A 25,856-nucleotide genomic window follows, 5' to 3' on the forward strand; every position below is an offset into this window, starting at 1 on the left:
AGGCAAATGGGCTATTTCAACAAATCAGGTTTAAGTATATTGCTCACCTGAGCTAAAGGGCACAACATAATTCTTCCTGAGGGAACAGATGTGCTAGGATCTTAGGACACTTCCTCCTGCTCTATTCTCTTCCTCTACTAAATCTCCCCTCTCCCTCTCCTTCTTTATCCATTTTGCCCACTTCATTCTACTACACACTTGAGGTGATAAGTCTAAGCTTAGTTAAATGATACCTTCTTGTACGCTTAGGTTCTCATTTTAATTTTGCAAAGCCATTGGCGATACAAGCAACGCCACTTCCAGTGCAACCTTCATTCTCCTTTCCAGTGACTTATACGTATTTTAACAGGTTCTCTCTATAGATGGATTTAATATTTCCACATACGCTGGGAAAATTAAATTCTTAATAGAATTCTTGGGTCTGGCCATATTTGCAAAATTGCCTATAAAAGTGAGCAGTACTTGTGGATGGAGGTCTCTTGGTTGAAGGCATTTCTATTCCCTTTCTTGTATTCACCTGCACTCTGCTAACAATCCTTTCTACACAGTTCCTGTTCATTCTTCATACTTATGCCTGGAAACATTCTCTGCTGGTGCTGGAGATGGTGAGGGATAGCAGCCCTGCTGACTTTCTTCTTATAGGGCCACCTTTGCCTTTCCACTCAATCCTATAGTACGCTTCTGTCTCTGCTGGAAGACCAAGGTTATTCCCAACACACATCATACTTGACACAGAAGTCAGAGGAGGTGGGGGCAGTGCTGAGCAGCAAGGTACTGAGAAACAATCATTTTATCTATTTCTACAACGTGCTGCTCCTGTAAAGGGCGATGAGGCAACACGAGCAAGAAATCATGTAGCAAATTATTTCTGTGGCTTTCAGGTTCTCTATACATCGTTGAGCCAAATTGAAAAGTACATGAATTCCTGGATCCATTATTAAGAAGTTGTCTGTAGCCTGAAAAAGTCAGTACACTACTATTTCAAAAAGTGCTGAACTGAGAAGGTTTACTACTTAGTTCATGTCGAGTTGCATCCAAGGGAGCATCCAAGGGAACACAGTGATGTTGGGAGACTACAAAGGTTTACTCAGCCATCCCACACATGGGCATCGTCTGCAATGAACAGTCTTTTCCAAAACATGCCTACAGGGGACTTTTGGCAACATGAACATTTCCACCCACCTTTTATGCTGATGAAGGCATTCGTTCCATTTTTAAAAAACAAATTTTTTAAAAAGTCGAACCTCATTTGAAATATAATTTAAACAAACACAGCACGCTTAGAATGATTTGTATAGCCACTTGGAAAATGCCAGCCATTTCTTTCAACTGAATAGTTACCAGTTACTACGACATATCTGCATGTAAAGAGAACATATACAGGGCTAGCCAAGTGGCTCAGTTGGTTAAGAGCTTGCTCAAGAGTGCCAGCTCTGAGCAACAGGGTCGCTGGTTCAATTCCCGGCCCAAGCTGAGCTGCCAACAGGTGGCAGGATGGCTCAGCTACAAAAAAAAAAAAAAAAAAGCAACGTATGCTAAATACTATAAACCATGTATTTTCAGTTTAAAGCAATTCACTGCAAATGTGTAGTTTAATAAATCTGTGGTGTTTCCTACTGTGAGCTACAACACCCACTTGACACAAAGAAAACTTCCCACCAATTGGGGGTACAGCACTGTGACCAAATTATAATAATAAAAGGCTTCTTTCTTAGATCAGCTCTTTACCATATTCATTATCATTAGGTGCCACTCAGTTTTGGGTTTCTACCTCTCTTTACCATTCATTGCTTGCCATTCATTTGGTATAAGCAAGATTTATTTAAAAGACAGTAAAATAGAACTAGGCTTGAATTAACAATACTGTACTAAATGTCCCTCAGTGAGAATAATATTTTTCCTCTGTTGAAGCACTTAATATTCTTTATTTTAAGAAATCAGCATATATTTCTTATTCTCAGCCATTCTATGTGTCTCCCCAGTAAGAATCCTAGACTGGTCAGTGAGATTCAGTATACGTATAGTTTAAAAAGATATAAATTTTTGCCTCATTTTCTTTCTTTCCCTTCCTCCATCCTTCTGTCTCTTCTCCCCTCTCTCACCCTTTCTTTCAGAGTAACACAGACACAAATTAACAGAAGAATATAGAATATAATCTTTCCCAACAGGATGAGCGATGTAACACCCATCCATTCATTTTATAAGATGAGAACCTAAATTCCTTCCAGATAGGTGTCATTGAAAATGATAACTGTGTTAAGACCATAAAAATGGTGTTTTTACATGACTGTATTTTGTCCAAAATTTGAAGGAGAATTACATTTTTTTTTCCTTTTGTCCACCCCCACCTCAGATTTCCACAAAGAGCTTAATTTCTTTTCAAGAATTATGTTTTGGCGAGTCTCAATAATAGTAAAATGAAAGAGAATTCACAAAATTATTCAAAATAAGGTGATGCATTCATCTCTCACGGCAACATCAACTAGGCTATAAAAATTTCAGCAAAGACTGTATCCTCGGCAAGATGAGTCATGTCTCTTACCTGGTGTTTGAAAATTAAGGCGCCTCAATTCCACGGGGTCTGTTGGATGGTGTGAAGGGACCTCCTTACTGTTGGGTATGCTGCTTTTTCGAGAGTCGGACTCCGCCCTCTTCCTATAAGAGGAAAGTAAAAATTTAAGAGTAAAACAAACAAATAGACAAAACCCTATTGAAACAGGTTTTTAAAAGCAGAGAGTCATGCCCCACTTCCCAACTTTCAGTTTTAAAACTTTGATGGGTTAGCTTTGTGACCTTGCTCAGATGGCTTTTCCTCTCTTGGCCTATAGTATTTCTTCAGGCCTGAAATTTTTGTTCAAGTGGATGATCTCAAAGTCCTTTTCCAGCTCTAGAATTAAGCAATTCAGTGACGCTGCTTTAAGGGAGTGTTGGGGAGAAATGCTTGGATCCTTGCTGAGATATTCCCCCTTATCCACTAGTTCTACTTGTGAAGAACAGGGAGACCCTCAGTCATCATACTAAGATGGTTGTTATTGTCAAGAAAAGCTCTGAAACTGCTGGGCCTCAGATTGAACACCTAAATCTGCCCCCATTTCTCCTTTCTAAGAATGTATAACTGGTGGCTATAAAGTGGACCTCCATTGGATTTTCCCATAAGGCTGATAAATACAGTAAGTGCATTTCTGAGATTCCACGTTAGCCTAACACCTGGAAGGAGAATTGGTACCATGCAAAACCACCATTCTTTTCTCTTTCAAATTAAAAAAAAAATAGTGTTGGCTGTTTATGGTGCAAAGCTAATTATGATTAATATTTTGTTAATGAAAGTCAATCACAGAAAGATTGGAGAAAAAGTAATTTTACCTAGCAGGTATTCCCACTCTCCTAATGAGCATTCAAAGTATACGAACTATTAATAGTGCTATGTTATAAATAATTCTTCACATAATTCATTTAATCTGTTTTAATTGCTATCTTCTAGTTTTAATAAATTCTCTAAAAGTGTTATAATTTTCACAACTGTTTTTTTTTTTTTAACTAAGATTTCTTTGCTCTTTTTTTGTTTTTCTTTTTCAAATCCAAGTAATCAGAGTGGTACCTAACTATTTTCTTTCAAGTTGACTTAGATTAAATATTCACTGAACAAATGGAAGCCTTTTTCTAACAGTGCTTTATTCCAAATTCTGATTCCAGCCATCTCCAGGCTAGAGTCATAATCCTAACATCTCACCCCTGCTCGAAGCATTTTAACTTAGGGAAAAGGGAGCAGCAAATTATTTAGGAACTTTCCTTTTCTCTTTTTGATATGATTGTGTTACAACTTACTTATATTCCTGTGATAATGTGCTCTCAGTGTCACCCAGGTTGTTCAAGGGTTAGCCAGAGGGCTCCTGTTAAATAGTCTTTCTTTCCATCTCTGCTCATCTGTATAAAATAAAACTAACCAGGGATGACAGGAAGATGGATGCAAAGGGAAAGTACACTTGATTTGCTCAAGTGCAATACCTTTGGCAAAACATAGTTGACAAAATGAATTTTCTTGTGTGAGTCCTATTAGACACTTTGCTTTCTTAGGACTTCCGATTAACATGTCTCCTGGTTTCCTGTTTCTTACTAAAGGTGTCAGGCACAGTCTTAGGGCAGAAGGTAGTGCCAAGCTACACTACCAATCAGAGGAAAGCAGTGAATTGGAGGTATGCCAAAGGGACTGGTGGCTCCAGTTGTACGGAGTATAAGATGAGAAGAAAAGAAGGGATGGAGGGCTGATGAAAAAGATATGAGAAGAAAGAGAAAGAGGGGCTCAGGAGACTGTGTGAAAGAAGGATACAATGACCATTTTCTAAGTAGGAAATGTCACTGTGTTTATGCTGGAGATATTTGCCTCATAACACTGACAGATTTATTTTATCACCAAAGATACAGAATCTAAATGGGTTAATAAAATGTCACTGAGTATGGCTTGCCAATCAACCCCACATGTCACAAACATACGGTTGGTCTTCTCACTTCAAATCCTCCCTGTGGCCCTTCTCAGGTTTTGCTTTTTTCACATAAGTTGGCACAGATACATTTCTTTATTGATGTGCCAGATGCAATGACTAAAACCTGAATTTTTATCCCTTCTCAAAGTGGCTCTACTGCCATTTTTGCAGGATTATGGAATCCAGAAGTAGAAATATCTGGGCAAGAAAACTATTTCCCGTTTGCAGGTAACATCTGCAAGTGTAACATCCTCCTTATCTTTTTCACTGAGGCCACGTTACATGACACGGAGACAAAAAGACAGAAAAGAATACTCTCTGAAGACATTTAGTCAGTTTTTCTGGTGCCAGGAAAGCTGAAAAATCACATCTTGTTGCCCAGACGCGTCTCAGAAAACCCAGAGCATGGGCGTAAAATTACAATTCATATTTGTAATAAATTGGGAGGAATGTCCTGATATTTAAGAATTAGCTTCTCTCTCACTTCCTATATTCAAATAAAATGACCTCTAAGATCTCAGACTCCAAAACTTTAGCCCGTTAGGAAAACGAGCTGTTTCAATTTTGTTTTGTTCAATTACATTTTGATAATCATGACATGGATAGTCATGGCTGCCCATACTTTTTATGATGTTATTTTAAAACAGAAATGTGCTAACATGGTTGTTTTCTAACAGAAATAATTTCTAAGAAAGATTTGCGAGATGAAGAGTTTGGCCATTATGAGTAATAATAGTAAAGAGCTTTAAAAAATTAATTACTGCTGTAATATTTTAAATGGCATATAACAATCTAAATCAGGTTCAACATGAAAGTAATACCATTTTTCCTAAGTTTTCAGAGGTTCCTTTATTCTCATTTTTAAACTAGAAAAAAAAGCAAAGAATAGTGCATAGAAACAGATTGTGAATTTTGTCTTGCTGCTTTATTATTTCTGTTAAGATTATAAAGCCCTAATGCAAATGTATTTCGTGCAGTGAAAAGTACCTACATGTATGAGAGTTATATGGATGAAAAGGAAATAGAAAATCACATGACATTTCAGATATGGCAGAAACTACTAATAGTATAAAAATATATGTTTGGGACATGAATAACGTACACCAAAAATGCTACTCTGTGGCAAAGGGGTGTTTTATTTTCATCTGATTCTCATCCAGGGGTAAAGTGTAAAGCAAAAACAAAGGGAGATTGTGTGGAAGATCAAATCTATTTACTTGGAATAACGATAATGAAACATATGGGTACAGGCTTTTGGAGGAAATGTATTTATTTGAAATTTCTACTATTAATATTCAAACGTATCAGTTCAAGCACTTCACAATTCTGACATTAAGAATGCCACTACTGGTATGTATTTCACTGGATAAGTAAACTACAAACCTTCTTAGCTTAATTTTAATCAGGAATTCATATCTATTTATCAATATAGATATGGATATATAGATCTATTTGAATTAGAAAACTAGGATTTTAGATTATACCCATTAGTCAATAATCATTGAGTATAGTAATTACTGTATAGCTATTATTATTATTATTATTATTACTACTACTATTATTATTATTATTATTATTATTATTATTATTATTATTTAAGGCTGGAAGACATAGGGAATAATTTATAATTACAGAGGAGTTTTCACTAACACAATACCATTAATATTTGCAGGTTATGAACATGCTAGTGTTTGTTGAGAGGTGACCAGAGATCAAACTTGAAAACTGATCTTCAAAACAAAACACAACAGCTTATGGGACACCTCACATTTCACTTCTGCAGACACATTAACACATAAATATGCTCATTGAACCTTAGCAACAAACAAAACAACAGAGACTGGTTTTACTACCTTCTACATTCAGCTTCAAATAAAGATAATTTTATCTTTTATATAGACAGGCTAATTTTTTCTCCCAGAACCATATTCTATCAAAATTACTTTATATATGTAGGCTTTATCCACCTTCTACTTGTCAGGTATCATCTTTTATATCCAACCTCCACCCTCACCCCCTCAATAACATCCAAAGTCTACCCATATCTTTTTATTTATTTATTTATTTTTTACTTTGTGTTAAAGGGGTTTATTTTCTATTCCTCACCTGTCAGGTTTACTGCTCCATTTTAGTGCAGCAAAAAAAAAAAAAAAAAGAGAGAGAGAAGAAGAAGGAAAAAGAAAAAAAAAGGAAGGAAAAAGAAAGAGAAAGGCTAAATGTTAGTTGGCCAATGGTAACAATTGTAACCATGACAACCAAGATTTAACAGTGATCCCAGGTGGAGGCACATAACTAACACATATTAGAAAATGACAGCATATCAAAATATTTAAAGGCCTCTAATCATGAATTAAATGGAGGACATGAGGGTGCATCACTAAATAAAGCATTTTTTTTTTTGCATGTTAATGTCTCATTCTCTTTTATCCATCAACTTACAAAATGCTGCCACAATCAGTTATTCCCCAGGATGTATTTGATAGTAGAGATATAATTTGATTTGTCTAAAACATGCCATGAGGAAACTACAAATGTACTTAATGGAAATATAACATTGCTCTACAGAAGAAATTTGTTCATTGAAAATAAAGAGTTCTCAGTTAAGAGGTAGCTATTCCTTTAATGATAAAAAATACCTGCATACTGCATTAAACAGCACAAAAATTTGCACGACTGTATAACACACCATGAGGTAATAAAATGGCAGAAATGATTTTTTCAAACACCTTTTGACAAGTAAGGTGGTCATAAATCGTTTTTCCAATAAAAGATTCAATGCATTTTCAGTTTTGGAAAAAGTGATGCTCATCATTATAAATCGACAAAGCATGACCCATCTAGATAGCTGGGCTAATGCAGGAAAGTATTTTATTACCAGCCATTGATATGACAGATATTTTCCTAGTCAGAGAGGTGCTGCTGTCTGAGAACACGTTTAGCTCATGCTCATAGACACTTTCACCTGTGGTAATATATGGATTGTATAAATAATCATGTTCTTCACACAGAGAATATATCAGAAAAGCATTAATCTACACAATCTTCATGTTGAGGCAAGTATTTCATGAGTTCTCAATTATAAAAGTAAAGGTACCAAGTCTGTCTTAATGCCAATAAAATATATACTCATGTTGCTAGAGTGTCTGGCTTTGAGATCATTTAGTCCATCTCTTTTCAATAATACAAATATAACATTTAAATTGTACAAACATACATAGAAAGTGAGTAATGAAAATGATATCAAACCTAGCGGTTAATTATTTTCTTAGTTTTAAAGTGATTTACCTGGTGGTGCCAGGTTTAAAAAAAAAAAAACAAAAGCCTACTATCATTTAGAATTGAAGGACAGGTAAAGAGCTTCCGACAGAAGAAAAAGCTAAAGGAGTTCATCACCACCAAATGAGTATTACAAGGAATGTTAAAAGGCCTTCTTTAAGAAGAAAAAAAAAACCGATAAAAATACATGAATAATAAAATGACAATAACTATATATTTATCAACCATTACTTTAAATGTAAAAATGAATTAAATGCTCCAATCAAAAGATAGGATGGCTGAACAGATAAGAAAACGAGACCCTTACGTATGCTGCCTACAAGAGACTCACTTCAAATGGAAAGACATACACACACACACAGACTGAAAGTAATGAGATGGAAAAATGGATTTCATGAAAATGGAAACAAACAAAAACAAAAATGCTGGGGTAGCAATACTTATACCAGACAAAATAGACTTTAAAACAAAGTCTATAACAAGAGACAAAGCAGGCCCCAGTAATCCCACTTTAGGGTATTTATCTGAAGAAACCCAAACACTATTTCGAGGGGGGACATGTGCATCCATTTGTTCATTGCAGCATTGTTTACAATGGCCAACCTCTGGTGTCTGTTGATGGATGAATGGATAAAGAGGAGGTGGTATATACATACAATGGAATATTCCTCGGCCATGGAAGGGAATGGGTTCTTGCCACCTGTGGCAGCATGGGTACATATTTGATGCAAATGTCTAAGTCTGAGGGCTTTAGAAACCAGTATATTTAAATCATAGGCTGAGGATTTTATTACAGTTCTTGCCAGCCAAGATAAAGGCAGTACTGAGTGATGAAGTAATCAAATGGAGGGAACACAGTTTAACACTATTTGGCTTATATAAATTTGATCATTCAATATCCCTTTGTGACATGCTCTCTACTATCGTTTCCCTGAAAATAAGTTCTAGCCTGAAAATAAGCCCTCGCATGATTTTTTTTTTTAAAGATTTTTATTGTGGAATTGGGGGGATGGGAACAGTGCTGGGGAATTGGGGGAAGGGGAACAGACAAGTTGCTGTCATTTTGTTCTTCAGTCTAGTTGTGGAGGATGTTGCTTCACTGGCCCAAGTTGGCACCATCATTGCGCTCTTCCTGGGTGAGGCAGATCAGTCGCTGGCTTCTGGACGGCTGCTCACTGCAGCTGCTGGCCGCTCACGCTGGCTGCTGGCTACACACGATAGCCCATGGCAACCCACTGCAGCAGGGGCTTCAGCCTATACCGTCGCTGGCGACTCACAGCAGCCCAGCTCCAGGTTGAGCTGTTGTTCAGCATCTTAGCTGTGGAGGGCAGTGTCACTGGCCCTCATATGTGGGATCCGAACCGGGGCCCTCTGGCGTCCCAAGCCAGCTCTTAACCAACACGCCACTCGGCCGGCCCCCTCGCATGATTTTAAGTGGCAAAATATGCCACCTTGGCATACTGAAAATTTTAAGCTGAAGGAGTTTGTGGAAAAGGCACCCTTCTCCCTGAAACAGGGCATAAAACCTTCATGTGAGGGGTGCATGCCTTCCATATCCTGGAGGAATCATGCTAGGGCTTCTTCTCCGGCTAGGTCTTATTTTCGGGGAAACATGGTGGGCTCAATGGATACACTGAGGAGGAAGACAGAGTCCTTGACCTACACTATGGTGGAGTCAAGAAAGCAAAGAGAATGGACCATTATAGTAATGTGATACGTTCTATAATATAGATAAGTAGCAAGTGCTTTAAGAGCATAGAAAAAGGGAACCTGAGGTAGCCTGGACTGGAATGAGAGGGGAGGGCTACAAGGAGGCACCCAGACCGGCTATTTATATAGTAGGTGACATCTTAGCTTCCCTCTAAAGGATGAGTTAGAGGTAGCCAGGCCAAAAGGAGTGGTGGCCAACGAGAGAGGAAATGTGTTCCAGCCTTTGGGAAGCCTGGACGTTCCTCGAAGGCAGGCCTGTCTGGCGTGGCTGGGCATGGCAGCGTATTCCTTTACAACATCTCGAAACACTCTGGTCTGTGTTTTTTTCTTTGATGACAGCTTGGAAATATATGCAGGGCTAATACAAGAGGAGAAGACGAAAGAGGCCAACTCTACAGAGAGTTAGTGTTGTATCTGGGGAAAGGTGAAGTCTATATTTTAGTCACATCTACCTCTTGGCCTTCGTGCATAGAAGTCATGGGGATTGGGTTCGGATGATTTACTCTCTACAGTATCCATTCAGGTTAGGCTATTACTGTTCAAGGGGGCTTATTTTGTCTAGATTGTGCCTTAGACCTTTCCAGCATCCTAATCTATATTTTCTTTTTTCTATAGTATGTAATAAACACTTTCCATCCATCCTGAAATGCTTTTCCATAGAGTCAAGTTGAGATTTAATTATAAACTGTTTTCTATATGAATAAATTCTGGGCAGTTCTAGAACTAATGACTGAAACACCTCACATGTAACAGATGTACAGGGTCAATGATGATCTAAAACATTCAATCGTTTTATGGATTCTGTGTGCGCGTGTGTGCGTGCGTGCATGTGTGTATGTGTGTGTGTGTGTGTGTGTGTGTGTGTGTGTGTGTCTAGGGTGTGGATGAATGAAGAGCAACCTGGAGTCATATACAAAAAACTATACATACAACCCTGGGGGCAGAAATAATACAGTCCAAATTCTATTTTTTTTAATGTTCTCATTATAAAGCATTAATATTAATAAGGTTGAATTATCTACTCTACTTGTTTATTTTATAAATGAGGAAACTGAGGCCCAGAATGTTGGCATGACTTTCTACCCCATAAAGCTCCCCAGTCACAGAGCTAGCTGGGAGTTGAACTCAGGTTTTCTAATTCCTAGGCTAGTGTTTTTCTAGGAATTACCTTACTACAATCTTATATCTGGAGTTTTCATTGTAAAATCATTGTATGTTATCACACATAGAGTATAATATTAAAAAAAAATCATAGTGTAAGACAAGTTGTAACACTAAAAACCTGCCAAAGCCTCAGTGATAATGTTTTGTCATTGAGTATCAATGTATTATAGGTTTTCAAATAACTAGGTTAAAAACAAAGTTAAACGAATAGTATGTCAGATAAAAGAGTATGCTATTTCCACATTAATATGATAATAAGAATAGGTCTCAAAGTCTCCTTAAACAGCTTTATATGGACAAGCCATCCATAGCTACAGACCTACTCCAAACACAAGTAGTCTTGATAAGCAGAATTATTAAGATAATATGAGTCAACAATATTCTATACTCATTCTCTATAGGAAGTACAGTACTTTGATGATAATAATAGTAGTAGTAGTAATAATAATAATAATAATATATTCAATTCCAACAGCCTATGTATAAACTGAAAGGCACCAGAAAGGTATGACATATTTATGACATAATTAACTTTGCTCATAATCCAAGCTATAAAACACACTATTCCTTGCCTACAGAAGATTTCCTCTAGAACTGCCTCACAATAATCAAGAAGGACATTGTTGGGTCTACTTGAATTTCAAGTCAGGAATGTTGTTTACTGCTGAAGCAAGCATTTCTATTTCAGAAACGCTTCATGGGCCTTCAGATGGTTAGCTAAATATACTTAGCATTCGAGGATGTATGCATCTTCCAACAATTGCATTAGACGATGCTTACATATGCACACACCGAAGTGGGACTATTTTAACAGAGTCATAATGCCTTTAAATATGATGCCTCTTTTTGCAGGATTAGGAACAAATTATAACTGAGTAGATTTTTTTTTTCAAGCATGCAAATGCAGAAAGGGAAACTTAATTATAAATCTTAAAAATTATCAAGGTTATAATCCTATTTTTTCACATTTACATAACTGAATCACAAATCACATGCACACCTCTGTTAAGTGGCATGACTTAAGGATCGCCAGATATAGCTGAAGGAAACAGAACTTAAAAAAAAAAAAGGCAAGCATTTGGTCCATTTTGAATAATCACAAAATGTCATGTGATATGGTCTAGAAATGCAACTGTCAGCAAGTACATGTTTTCTGATCTGACTCAGAGGGTAGGTAGGATGTGATGACCTGAATTTCACCGGAAACAATTACAATTCTACTTTTGTTTTTTGATTATTGTATTCTCTTCTGGTAACAAATGTAGCACATGGAAAGCAAAGGGCACCAGCTCCTGCTAGTATTAGCACATGATCTGTTACTGTTCTGGGGTTTGTGGGTACCTCTTGCGGAAGGGAGAGGCAATCAAATACAACAGGGCCCTTACCATGCACACTGATGATATAAGGATTGGGATGGGGAGACTGAAGCCATCAATTAAGAGGAGATTTTGGCCTTCTATCACTTGCTTTTTCAGCTGTTTTATGGTATAGATGGAAGTGATCAGAAAAAAAAATGATGGCTATTTCTTTCATTTTTTTCTAGCTGTAAAATAGGATAGGCAATTTAATGGGTTATGGTTACGAAACTCCTTCTTTAATGTCTCCTTTTTTTTTCCCCCCCACAACCCTATCTTTGCACTGGAATAAAATGGAATGTAGCCTCATAAGAGAAAGCTTTTCAAAGGAGGAATGTCTTGAAGGATACATTTTTGAGTCAAGAGAAAAAGTTATGAAAAAAAGGGCTATTCTAGGACATAAGAACATATTTCACAAAGGGATACAGGTAGAAATAATTAATATAAACTCAGTGAAGGGAGCTACATGGATAGGAAAAATAAATCACGGAAATAAGATTATCAGATTAATCATGTAAGCACGAATCAAAATGGAGACATTCTTATCTAATTTTGAAGATCAAAATTATGAGCAGAGAGAGAAGGAGAGAATATGGGAAAGGGAGTGGTGGTGGTGGCAGGGACTGGGAGAGAGAGAAAGGTGAAGAGAAGCTGTTATATAGTAGAGGGAATAAATTATTTTCAAAGATCCTTGTGAAAGATAATGCACTACAATGGAAAAAGTTTAAAGTTTCATGAAATAAAATTTGAATTAGAAGAAAAGGAAAATTGATATAAAGGGAGATCATTCAGAATTTTGTCATTGTAAATATTTAAGAGGCTGTATTATATATGTTAATTTTTATAATTTTATATGTTTATAATATTATATCATGTATTTTTTAAGGCAAAAGTATTTAGGGAAAGAAGAATTACTAATGTTCTCCCTTCTACTGACTGAGTAGTGCCTTAGTGGAAAAGAAATCTTGCTTATGGGTAATGGAGGCAGAAATCAAATTGAAAAAAGAGTGGACTGGACAATAAGAAAACATGGGGTAGATGTGGATTATTTACATCCTAATTGTAGTCAAAGATGCTAAGTCAGATTGATTCTTGCGAACATAACGACTGAAGTTGTTATTATTATTATTTTTTAAAGAAAATGGTGCCTCACATTACTTCTTAAACACAGATGAGAATTCAACATTGAATATGTGGAATAAGGGTTAAAAAAAAATGGGAAAGGAAAAAAAGTTCATTGTCTTCCTCTTTTTCTTCCTTCTTTAATCTTCAAATTTTAGCTACATTCCTAAATTTTGAGAAATAGCTACAGGAAAAAAAAATTCTCAGCACATGTGCACATTAGAGTTATGAAATGGATACAAACGTAAAAATTTGTGTTTAATAGACCATGCTTAGATTGAGCAATTAATTGTCTAAAACAATCAAATGAATCTGCTGGTGAACGTGCTGTCTCAAATGTCACGCAGGGTGCTCACACTGCATGAGGTAGCTCAGAACATGGAGGCTGTGATCTATGCATGTTGGGCCATGAAGTTCACACCACACACTGAATGGATTTCAACTAGCACAGTCATTACATTACACTGAAGCGTTTCTACTAAGATCAATCATATAGTGACCACAGAATGATTACCAAGTCTTCAAAAATAAGGCAGCCCCCAAGACTGCAATAGAAATATTGAGCAAACCTACCTTTTATAAAGAAGAATAGCTATGACGATGCAGATGATAAAGACCACTGCGAGGACAGGACCTACGACCCAGATCAAGCCTTCTTCTTCATCCGTGATGGGCTGGGGATCCAGGTCCATCGACACAACAGGGTCAGAGTAGGGACTGGCTGCATACATCTTCTGAGGAAAAACGGAGTCTATGTTAGTTAGAACGAATGTCTTTCTTGTGTGTTTCCTTAGTGTTAGAAGAAGGAAAGATTCAGGACATAGTGGATTTGATAAGTGTGTGAAACAATCTTAGTAAATAAGAAGGAGGGAAGGGAAAGTGTGGGGGGGGGGGAGAAAAGGAAGGGAGGAAAGAAGTTTTGCAATCTAAATTTCCTTAGAGAGTGAAGTACTTTTCTAATAAAATCACTTTTGATGGTATAAATTACTCCAGAGATACTTTTTCATTGGGATCTATCTATGGCATATTAAACGATCTTACAAAGTATAAAGTATCAGTAATCAACCAGTCACAAGATGTTCAATGAGCATTTACATGGTGCCAATATGTTCAATGCTATGTGAAAAATCAACAGAAATATTCCAGTTTCAGCCCTCAAGATATCACGCCCCGTTAAGGAGACCAAATTTAGGAAGTAAGCATTTATAGAGCAAAATATTAGTATTTAATTAAATGTTAAATTATGTAAGTAGTTCTTAGTACTGTACATTAGTTAGAAAATGGAGGCCAAACAACGAACAAAGTCTATAACTTCAAAAGAGAAGTTCAATGTTCAAATTATAAATGCAAGATGTATGGAATTTATGATATAGCTTTCTAGCACACAACATTTTTAGAATTTAAAAGGATTTAGCAGTTTCCATTTAATTCAATTACAGTTATCACTCAGAGGTTGGTATGATTGCTCCCAATAGATAACTGAAGCAGGAAAAAGGGAGCACTTATACAATGTTGGTGGGAATGTAAATTGGTACAGTCATTATACAAAACAGTATATTAGTTCCTTAAAACATTAAAAACAGAACTACCATATAATCCAGCAATCTCACTCTTAGGTATTTATCCAAGTTAATGAAATCCCTATCTTGAAGAGGTATCTGCACACCAGTGTTCACTGCAGTATTATTCACATTGGATGGATGAATGGACAAAGGAAACACACACACACACACACACACACACACACACACACACAGCAGTATTATTCAGCCATCAAAAGAAGAAATCCTGCCATTTGCATCAACATGGATAAATCTGGAAGGCATTCTGTTAGGTGAAATAAGCCAGAAAGAGTAAGACAAGTATTGTATGGTATCATTTATGTGTGGAATTAAAAAAAAAAAAGTTTATTTCATAGAAACAGAGAATAGAATGGTGATTGCCAGGGGCTGGAGGTAGAGGAAGAGGGGAGATGTGGGTCTAAGTGTACAAACCTTCTGTTATAAGAAGAATAACTTTTGAAGATCTAATGGACATACTAGAGAGTATAGTTAATAATATGACACTGTATACTGGGAAGTTGCTGAGAGTAGAACTTAAGCATCCTCATCACACATGAAAGAAGAGTTAACTACATGAGATGCTAGATGTGTTCATTATCTTGATCTTGGTCACCATTCCACAATGCATATGTATATCAAACCATCATGTTGTGCACTTTAAAAATGTACAATTATACTTGTGAATTTTCCTCAGTAAAGTAGGTAAAAATACATGGTTATATGGGGAAAGAATGGACTGAGTATTTATAAAATTCTTATAATATTATATTTTCTTCTTTTCTATTTTAGCCTATCTCAAAACAGTATTCTCTTGACTCTGCCCCCTTTTAAAGTCCTATCTTTTCCTTTTCTAATAGAGACCAATGCTCATCCATGGGATGCCCCAACTGTCCTACCACTCGGTCTTCATCTGTTCTCACTCCAGTACCACCATTGGTTCAAGTTTCTCATTTGCCAAATCTAATTATTATTATTCAATCTTTACCCTTTCAGACATCTGTACCAGATTTGCCACAGTTGATCATGCCTTCTTTGAAGCTTGCTCCTCAGGCTCTTTTAATTCTTTTCTCAACTAGTCCCATCCTAATCTTGGCAACTGATTATGCCCTGTTGAATTAACTATTTCTGCGTCCATCCTGGGCCAGCATTCTTAAGTTTTATTTTCTGTTAGTCTCTCTTTTTTTTTTTTTTTGGCCCTTATCTGGCAAGGTTATCCCTAGTTTTATCTACCAACCTCTATGCAGAGTACATCCTGATTAATGTTCTTAAACTCAGAAACTCTGCTAAGTCCCAGACCTTTATTTACAATTGTTTCCAGAGACTCCTACATGTACCCTCAATTAAGAATTGCACGTGTTACCTCCCTGCTTCTGAATTATACACTCCTTTTGACTTGCTCATTTCTCTCACTCTCTCAAGAGCTAGGAATGAAAAACTACCAATTTTGTCTAATCAATGACCCTCAAGTCCATTCACCCTCTTTTCTGTCTCATGGGTACCACATTTCTTTAGGACCTCATTCACGCTCATCCCAACATATCTAGTCTTTCTTCCTTCCTCTACCAGCCTCTATTAAGCTAGTGTTGTTATCCTAAACTACAGCTATGACATCTTCAGGAGGCTTTCTGGTGGTTCCTAAATAAAACCTACATATCTTAGCATGGTTCTTAAGGGCCTCCCCAGTTTTGTTTTAAAGTTCCTTACCACATACAACATATTCCATCACAGTGAACTTCTTGCTACTATACCCAAATGCTCTATTCTCTATTTTTTAACCCTCTCACAAGTTCCACAACGTTTAGCTCTTGAAATCCAACTAATCTCCACGGTTCCCCTTAATGCTGCCTCCACTGAAGCTACCGCTCTTTAACTGGAAATAATCAGTTATTCTAAAACATGTAGGCATTTTTAAAAAAAATTTTAGGTAGTTCTTTATGCCTATTTCGTTTTTTTATCTGTGCATATACCTTATTTTCTTTAATGAAACTATAAACTTCTGGAAGATAGGTATTTATAAGCTGTTTGTATACTTAAAGCAGCTAGCCCAAAACTTTGCACTTACTGAGTTCCTAACAAATCTTTGTTGAATAAAATAAAATGCTTATCTTTTCAAATGGCTGACCTTATGAAGGCATAAAAGAATATGCTCATTTTCCATGATCAGTAAATATATTTCATTTTTAAATCTACATTACAAAAACATTTTTAGAGCACATATTCTGATTTTAAGTGTGATAAGCTCACTAGTCAATTTGGAGAACACATGCCCCATAGACTACTTGTATACTATTCTTCCTTCCCATTTTCCTCACTGTGCCCAGCAAAGAGGTTAACTTGACTTTCAGCTGTTCTAATGCATCAAAAAAGATAACTCGGTATATTTCCAACCTTCTTAGAAGCAGCTGAAAAAAAAGATATGTACGGTGTAAAGATTTACACAAAAGACTTGGCAAAGACACTAAACATCGAAGAAACATGATTCTTTATATAAGTATAATTGTTTGTTTTGGTTTATACTCGCCCCTCTCTATTTTGTAGGTCACACTCAAACTATTGGGTTGTCGGAGAAGTCACGACGCATTTTTGCAAAGAAAAACATAGAAAAAAATACGTCATGGCTTTTCCGACAACCCAGTATTTGGCAGACAAAAGTAAGCAAAACTCTCTGATTTGAAATTCTTTACCAAGAGCCTCTTAGATAATAATCTTGGTCAGCCAAGGTAGAAATCTAAGCAGAGGTTTTCCCAAAGCACATAGATTTCCAACTCAAATCAGAAAATAAGAGACAGGTGAAAAATGAAAAGAAAACGAAACCATAAAATGACACCAGAAACACAGAATTTACTCAATGTGTGAGGTGATTAAAAAAAAAAAAAACAAACCTTTGGTCATTCTAAACCAGTCCTCTGATATTCCTGATACGAGGCAACAGACTGGGGAAAAGCATGTGTCTTTGGGGAGGGGGGGGTATTTTCTCTATGGAAATTATCAGTCTATCCTTGGAATGGTTAGGTGCTTTATTAACGATCAATGAAAAATAATGAAAATTAGAGGCTTACAGAAGGACTGTATCACTGCTAACATGATCCTAGTTGAATACCATCTTCTATGAAGTAAATGCTGGCCTGAAAACATACAGGAAACATAAAGGCCACACTGTTGCTTTAAGAGCAATGTTGAAAAAGATGATGGAGAAAAGGGGCAATTCAGATAATACATTTGGAAAAAAATCCAAACTGCATCATTAATGAAACAGCGGGATGACACACTAAGGGAAAGGGTAGACGACGCTTCATCAGTGGTCATGCCCTTAAACACTAGCAGAAACTCTTGGGAGACACTGGAAACCAGTCTCTGGCAGTGGAACGATCAGCCTGATGATCCGATGAGACTGTCTTCTTTGCTGATCTACCTCAGTGGTCTGAATGTACTCTCTGAAATGTCCTAGAGCTATTTAAAGAAAATTACTTTCAAATATGTAAAAGTCATTTAAAAAAAAAAGAAAGAAAGCAAAGATGATTTCCATTCCCTTGATGTTTTGCCTTAAAACATTCAACTAGAGAGAGAAAGCATATCTGTGCATTACAATTCCAGGAAGCCCTTGCCTTTGTTTTCTAATGACATTCTGTACACAAAGGTAAACCAGGCAGAAAGGCTGCCTTTGTGTCTTGATTTTGCAAGGGGGAATTCCTTCCATCATTTGAAAAGAAGCCCGGTTGTACATGCTCTCACCCCTGATGTGGAGAAATGTTTGATGCATCCAGGCTTCTTATATAGGGAAACGACTGGCTCAACTGAGTCGCCACTCCTGTCGGTTTTAGGCCCTAATCTCTTAGCAAAATACAGTTTAGAATATGTACATTAAATGTTAATGTGAACTGCCACTTCAAAAGCCACCCCCCTTCTCATCTACAATTTCTCACCCCCCTCTCTCTTTTTAACATTCAAAGCAACTGAAGCATAAAATGACATAAGAGCAAGATGAATTACATAAAAGAAGACAACTCATTATTTAGAGTACCTTAGGAATTCTCTGTTTTATTGAATTAGTTTCTAACTTTCTTGGCTTTTCAGTGATAAAGTCACCGGTAAATTGCTACAATTAAAGAAGCTGGCGGCGCTTGCCTTTTCCTAGACAGAGCTGCCCCCTGTGAATCCAGGTAGAGGGTACTGTGGGCTCACTGGCAGTTACAAGAGAAAAAATATACAATCACCCTTTATCAATATTTTCAAATATCTGGAAATATACTATGTGTAATTGCGTATTTATTTATTTAAAAAGTAGTCATTTTTAGAGGATGAGGAAAGAGACTGCAAGCAGTGATGGCGATCACCCTTCTATTGCTATGTGTCAGATAGAAAGGTCTCAAGAATTAAGCCCTAACAATCTAGCACTTCTTATACTAGAAGTCCGCTTAAATTCTCTCATTAGAGACACAGCCTTGTTTATAATGAAATCTGAAGCAGATTACCCAGCACTATTCAAAAAGCGGGCAGCCTGTTACTACATTTAAGCTAATGACAGCTCATGTGAAACATTTAGGATGGATATAACCACATATCCCTAAATAACCACAGTCTGGTGAAAATGTATAAGAATGCCATAGGAAATAGATGTCATCACAATTAACTTACAGACTCTGCGTGTTCCATCACAGCTAGCACAAAGAAGACATATTCTTGACCACTTTGGAGTTGCTTGTTTGTAAATCCACCATAATGTTTGTCATCCCCCAGGGTAAACTCAGTGGGAAGGACATCAAAGTGAGCGGCTATATATGGCTTTAATTCAACTTCTCTCCCATAACGGACACTTCTGCGTTTCCTAGATATTTCTTTGAGCAGCTGAAGAAAAAAAAAACAAAAAAAACAAAACACAGTGGGAAACAGAGAAAGAAATGTAAACAACAATAATCCAACTTAATAATGGTTTAATGGGAGAAATTAATTCAGGACTGGGAACAAACCAATAACAATTTGTCTACACTTTAGGTAGCACGTCAGAATCACTAAAATTTCAGTTCTGTCTGCCAAATGCTTGTCTTACTGTTAATGTAAGACACCAGACTGCTATTGCAAGGCCCAGGCTATAAATATCAAACAATTAGAGCTCTTACTGGTAGCTCATGCCATTTTCTACCCTAATGAAATCCTCTCAAAGGGCAAGAGTGTATTATAACTTGTCTAAGGCAAAAAGTCAGTTTGATTCACAAAAAGTCTGTCACGCAGGCTTTATTGTTATTTATTAAACAAGTGATAACTTCAGATAAAGCCATCTGCACCTTCACATATGACTAACTTCTTGGAGAGGTTAGTGCCATTTTAGATTTTTTTTTAGTAATGAGATAATTTATATGACGCAAAGTCTCTCAAACCTGCAGGAAAAGAATTTGATGACAATTTCTGGCTTGACTTGGCTCCTTGACTAAGATACTTATGAAAACTTGATGGGAAAATTACTGACTGCTCTTGTTTATGGAAATGATGTGGTCAAAATTAAAGTATCTTAGTAGTATTGGATCGTCAGGAAAGTCATGATGCATTTTTGCATTGATAAACATAGAAAAATACGTCATGACTTTCCCAATGACCCAATACGAGGCTCTGGCATAATGAGGCTAGGCTTCTGTGATAATTGCTATAGATTTGTATACATGACAAACACCAAATCCCACATCAGAACTTGATGGTACACTACAGTCTCTCCTACACTGAGAATCATAAATGTTCAAATCATCAATGCTCAACTGGTTCAAAACTATAACCTAAGAAATGTTAAAAAAAAAAAACCCCACTGTTTTGGTTATATAGATAATCTGTGCCCATGTTACTTTTAAATAATATTTCATTTATAATCTAAAAATTTTTGTGAAATTTGAATTTATTGATACAAGTATATAATTATAAAATATAAGCTAGTCTATGAAAACTGTAATAGATTGGACATCACATGTTTAGCAAATGTGGACCATCTGATGATAAATTCAGGTAGGCTGATCAATTAGGCAACATTTGAGTAATAATAAAACAAGGTCAGAAACAGCACTGTCTTTCAATCCTGTTGTCAAATTTAGGTTTTTCTCATAACAATGGTGATAATGACAATAATAGCTAATAATTATTAGACACTTATTAGGTGCTGATCTTACGAGCTTAAACATTATTAGTTCATTTACTCCTCATAATAATCTTATAAAGTAGGTTACTATTATCCCTATTTGTAAATGAAGAAACTGAAACATAATAATGAAAATAAAAAGTAAATAAAAAGAACAATATGTAATTGGACTCAATTGGTAAGATACAATTACATATAAGATAATTTTTAAACCGTATTTTTGTTTACTTAATGGTTGCACAATATCAAAGAAAAATAAATGCAACAATTAAGGTAATCTGATAATCTAAATTGTTTTAACTCAGTGTATATTTAAACATATATAGTTTTTTTTGTGCATCTGCTTGCATTAACACAGATCAATGTGTACTTAGATTTCCTTTTTTTGGATTCTTTTCACATATTATTTTCAAGAATTCTGAGGCACTATATTTAATATTATACTTGAAAAGTCATTACAAAGGTTATTGTTGATATGCAGGAAATGATGGTCCATTACTTAGAGGAGAACAAATGCACTGCAGATGAGCTGAACAGCTTTTTGAAGTTGGTTAATCAGAAACATTTACCATCAGTTGTTTCTGTGACTGTGTCCCCTTTTCTACTTCACTGATCAAACCCTACCTTGATTTTATTCATATTTCAGATGTAAGCAACTGTCATAATTCATCCATATCACTGTCATCCCCATGAATACCTTTTGCTAGGGTTTCTTTAGAAGATTTAGAGGGAGAACTTCAGAAAAAAAGATATTTGACGTTTTTGGCGCTCCTTAGATCCAATGCAGCTATTCATTGTCAAACCTGGAACATCAACCCTGCCCTTGTAGGTTGTTCTAATCTCTGTAGGATGCTTCCTGTGTTATACTTTAAATGGGTCAAGTGTGCTCACATGACACTGAAGCTAGCCAGTATGTTGAAGTTACAAACACAAATGACCACATTACTTTACAGCAAGCCTTTGAAGTACAATGTGATGAAAAGCTTATGATATATTACAAGACCTTCCCTGAATTAAACATAATAACATTTTTGGAGTCATTCTGTCCAAAATCTATTCTGACTATCAAACTCTGCCCATTTTGACTTTGACAACAGGAGTTCCAGTCCATGAATTTATTATGTGGAAATTATCCCCAGACAAAGGATAAATGAGCTCAGGAGGTAATAATGAGAGTGACTCTGTTTTGAAAGCTTCTTTCCATTTTTTATGGATCTAGATGCGAGGCACACATGTGGAAAACTCCTTAGGCCACCATTCTATATTTGATGATATGGTTTCAACAATTTGAATTATAGGCCTGGCTAAAGAAAATCACTTGGTCAAATACACTTAAGAGAGGAACACTGCTTTGTCAAACCTGGCAGTACCAACCCATAGATACAATTACTAAAATGCTTTTATTAGCCATGGTAGGAAAAAAACAACACAAAACAAAACAAAGCAAAAAAACAACGAAAAACTATCTGTAGGGATCAGAAACTGGATGAGTAAGCAAAAGCGAGGCCATGGCCTGCTTTCATTTGTTTCCCTCCACGATAGTTACAAGGTGCATTGGAGGTGATTCCAGAAGGTATGTCAAGGGCTTTGGTTTTTTATCAGAAATAATTTTCATTTTCCAGTCAATGCATATCTTATTTCTTCCACCATTAATTCTACAACGTGGTCTCAATTATATCAGTAAGAAAAGTGGGTGACAACCCATCCTGACCCAACATTTTTGAATTAATAAATGTTCTTTATCAAACTATTATACAGATTAATGCACCACAACCTGTGGGATGATTAAAATGACCCTTTGTTATGGGAATCAGTAGAACAGACTCATAGAATTTAATTTGCAAGGAAGTTCAATGTCATATAGCTCTATCCTTTAATCCATTAGTATTGCTGTGCATTTTGGAGGTTAAAACCTGGCTGTAAAAGAGAAACAGCTTCCTATTACTTACTACCACAGGCTCTGCTTCTAAGGAAAGAGTATTATTTAAAAGTATTTGATGTCATTGTTGGCCCAGATCTTAATTCCTAGAAAACTTTTCTTAACAGGTAGACAGATTCACAGATTCTACAAGAATTTAAAGATTCTACATTTGCATTTTAAATCCAATTCCAACTGAATTCTGTAATTCAGGTGAGAACTGATTATCCGTTGAGCGCAACTGATCTCACAGATTCATTGCACACAAATTTTCAAATATCTAACAGTTAACTTAAGTATCGTGACTCATCGCTTCTATATCTTCCCCTTCTACCGTAATCTATCGCCAGTTGTGTTTGTGACTTAGTACAGTAAAGATGTATTTCATATTTGANAACCCAATATTATAAGCATCGATTGCATGATCTTGGCCAGGCTGCTGAGGATCTCTGGGCTTCACTTGACTTATCTGCAAATGGGGAGAGAAATGCCAACCTCACAGGGTTACTGTGAGGCTTAACTAAACCGTTCTGATATCTCCAGTACATTGTAAAGCACTAAAGAAGTTTAAGCCTTTACCACTTCATTTGACAGCATGTGATGGATGATTTCTCATTAAACATTAAATAGATAATACATTACTTCATTATACTGTCAATAGTTGTGGCACCAATTTTATGAAGCGACTTTGTAAGCCATGCTTCCAAGAATATCTTCTTTTTTCAAAAGAAGAAAAAGTAGAGAATCTGAAAGCCTCATCAGTAAGACTCAATAAATTTAAAATTTCATAAAATCTCTTATTCTTCATTTCTATTTTTCATAAATATGAAATGGTTACTATGAAATTAATTTACATTGGGTATGTTCTGACAGTTTTTCTCTTAGTACAACCAGTGTGGTCCATGATTTTTCTTACCATCCAGAGTAAAATCCTGCTATAACGTCACAGAAGTTCTCTCTGTGACCACAACTTGCTTCTCAGGGATGGTGGGTTTGCTAGATTTTCGGACCAGTACTCTGCCCCCTACATGTATTCAAACAGAAGGCTGAAACATTGCAAAATTCCTGGTACTAGAACCTGTAGTAACTACACACTGTGTCATGAGAAATTTAGCCTTTCCCTGAGAGAGCTCCCGTGTGTCTCCACTCAAAAACCAAGTGTGGATGAATACAGGAGCAAGGAGCTATGTCTGCATTACATTTACAAGAGACAGATTTGTTTTTATGTGGTGAAGAGTTGGGGGTGATAATCAAGAACTCCCAATTTTCATGACCAGAAATGAGATAGGCATGGTTTCTGTTAATGAACAAAATAGCCCTTCCATCAAAAAAATTGCATTTTGCTACTGTAGAAAGCAAATCGAAGCATTTTTCTAGGTGGTTTTCACCTAAATAACAGGTAGCAACTTGCCCCACAGTTCTGGAATCAATTATTTCCTCCCATCATAAAATACTGAACAGAAAGCTACATTCCTAATTCCTAAACTTGCCAATTATTACACATGGCTCAGTATGGCACACCGCTCCCTGTGATATTTGATCATGTCACATGAACCAACCTAGGAGAAAGGATGGGTAACTTTACAATATTATCCTGTAAGGAGACCAAACAATATAAATTATCTAGGTTATTTTTTNAAAAGGACAGCAACTTGTCTGTTCCCCTTCCCCAATTCCCCAACGCTGTTCCCCTCCCCCAATTCCCCAATAAAATCTTAAAAAAGAAAAAAAAGAGAATTTCTGACCCTCTTCTTTATTGATCTCTTAGTAGAATCTGACAGTGTTGATAAGACCCTCCACAAAACAGTCTCCACCTTTTCTCTGGATCAAACTCTCCTGGTTCTCTACTTAGACCTCTCACCATGTTAACCTTATTTCCTTAGCAGGATTTATTATCTGTTACCCAGCTACTAAACGGTGGAGCTCCTCAAGGCTTTTGCCAAGGACTTCTCCTCACTCCTTCACTTCCTTCTAGGTGATCTCACTCCAGCTCAGAGCATTAGTCATTACCTGTATGGAAATTATTTACTGATTCATATCGTTAGCCCAGAGTGCTCCTCTGAGCTCTGCAGGTTTATCCAAATCCAGCTTTCTGTCATCATTTCCATGTCACAGAAGTACCTCAGATTTACTGTGATTAAAACAAAAAGCCTCAAAAATAAATCCTCTTCCACCACAATCCAGTTTATTACATACACCATAAACATAGCTGTTTCCATTGAGAAACTTCTTTTACTCTCTCCCCCTCTCATACCCAACCTACCACCAAGTCCTATAAGTTCCAAACTCTCTCTCTGAATCTCTCATCTCTCTTTATCTCAACTGTCACCACGCCAGTCTCATTCCATTTTCTCATGCCTGGATTGTACCCCCCTCTCCTAACTTTCTCTCTTTATTAACTTTAAATCTCTCTATTCTAGTGTCTGACCAAATCACATGACCTGATAAAACTTGTTTGAAATAAAAAAAAATACCATTTTTTTCACAGCAACTTGAATATTATACTACAAAGCACCACACTCCCTGACTTTGAATTATACTTCAAAATGACACTAATCAAAACAGCATGGTATGAGCAGAAAAACAGACACACAGATCAATGGAAGAGGATGGAGAACATAGAAATAAGCCCACATATACATGGGCAAATAATTTTTGAAAAAAGAGCCAAAGGCATACATTGGAGAAGAGAAAGCCTCTTCAATAAACCATGCTGGGAAAACTGGAAAGCCACATGCAAAATAATGAAACTAGACTGCTATCTGTCACCATACACAAAAATTAACTCGAAATGGATCAAAGACATAAGACCTAAAGCAATAAAAATCATAGAACAAAACATACATACTAAACTTATGGACCTTGCTCTTAGAGAGGATTTTATAAATTTGACTTTAAAGGCAAGGGAAGTAAAAGCAAAAACAAATGAATGGGATTATATCAAACTAAAAAGCTTCTGCACAGCAAAATAAACCGTCAACAAAACAAACAGGCAACCAACTGAATGGAAGAAGTTATTTGCAAATAACACCTTCAGTAAGGGGCTAATATCCAAAATATATAAAGAACTCATATAACTCAAAAAAAAATCCAATTAAAAAATGAGCCGAGGACCTAAACAGACACTTCTCTCAAGGAGACATACAAATG

General features: G+C 36.4%; 1 protein-coding gene across 41 annotated transcripts in view; it reads right to left on the reverse strand.

The window, feature by feature from the left end:
* The window catches only part of PTPRD (protein tyrosine phosphatase receptor type D), a 693,301-nt gene that overhangs the window by 116,944 nt on the left and 550,501 nt on the right, over positions 1-25,856 (reverse strand). For 20 of the 41 annotated variants that reach the window (XM_019665783.1, XM_019665787.1, XM_019665791.1 and 17 more), the window contains 4 exons: positions 19,306-19,515; positions 13,682-13,842; positions 6,588-6,602; positions 2,543-2,655 (listed from right to left, as the gene is read on the reverse strand). In XM_019665783.1, the coding sequence (XP_019521328.1) occupies positions 2,543-2,655; positions 6,588-6,602; positions 13,682-13,842; positions 19,306-19,515 (499 nt within the window). The remainder of the gene's footprint in view (positions 1-2,542; positions 2,656-6,587; positions 6,603-13,681; positions 13,843-19,305; positions 19,516-25,856) is intronic. The other 21 variants (XM_019665790.1, XM_019665824.1, XM_019665803.1 and 18 more) reach the window with 4 other exon arrangements.

This window comes from Hipposideros armiger, unplaced genomic scaffold (genome assembly GCF_001890085.2).
Source record: "Hipposideros armiger isolate ML-2016 unplaced genomic scaffold, ASM189008v1 scaffold_453, whole genome shotgun sequence".
Lineage (NCBI taxonomy): Eukaryota > Metazoa > Chordata > Mammalia > Chiroptera > Hipposideridae > Hipposideros > Hipposideros armiger.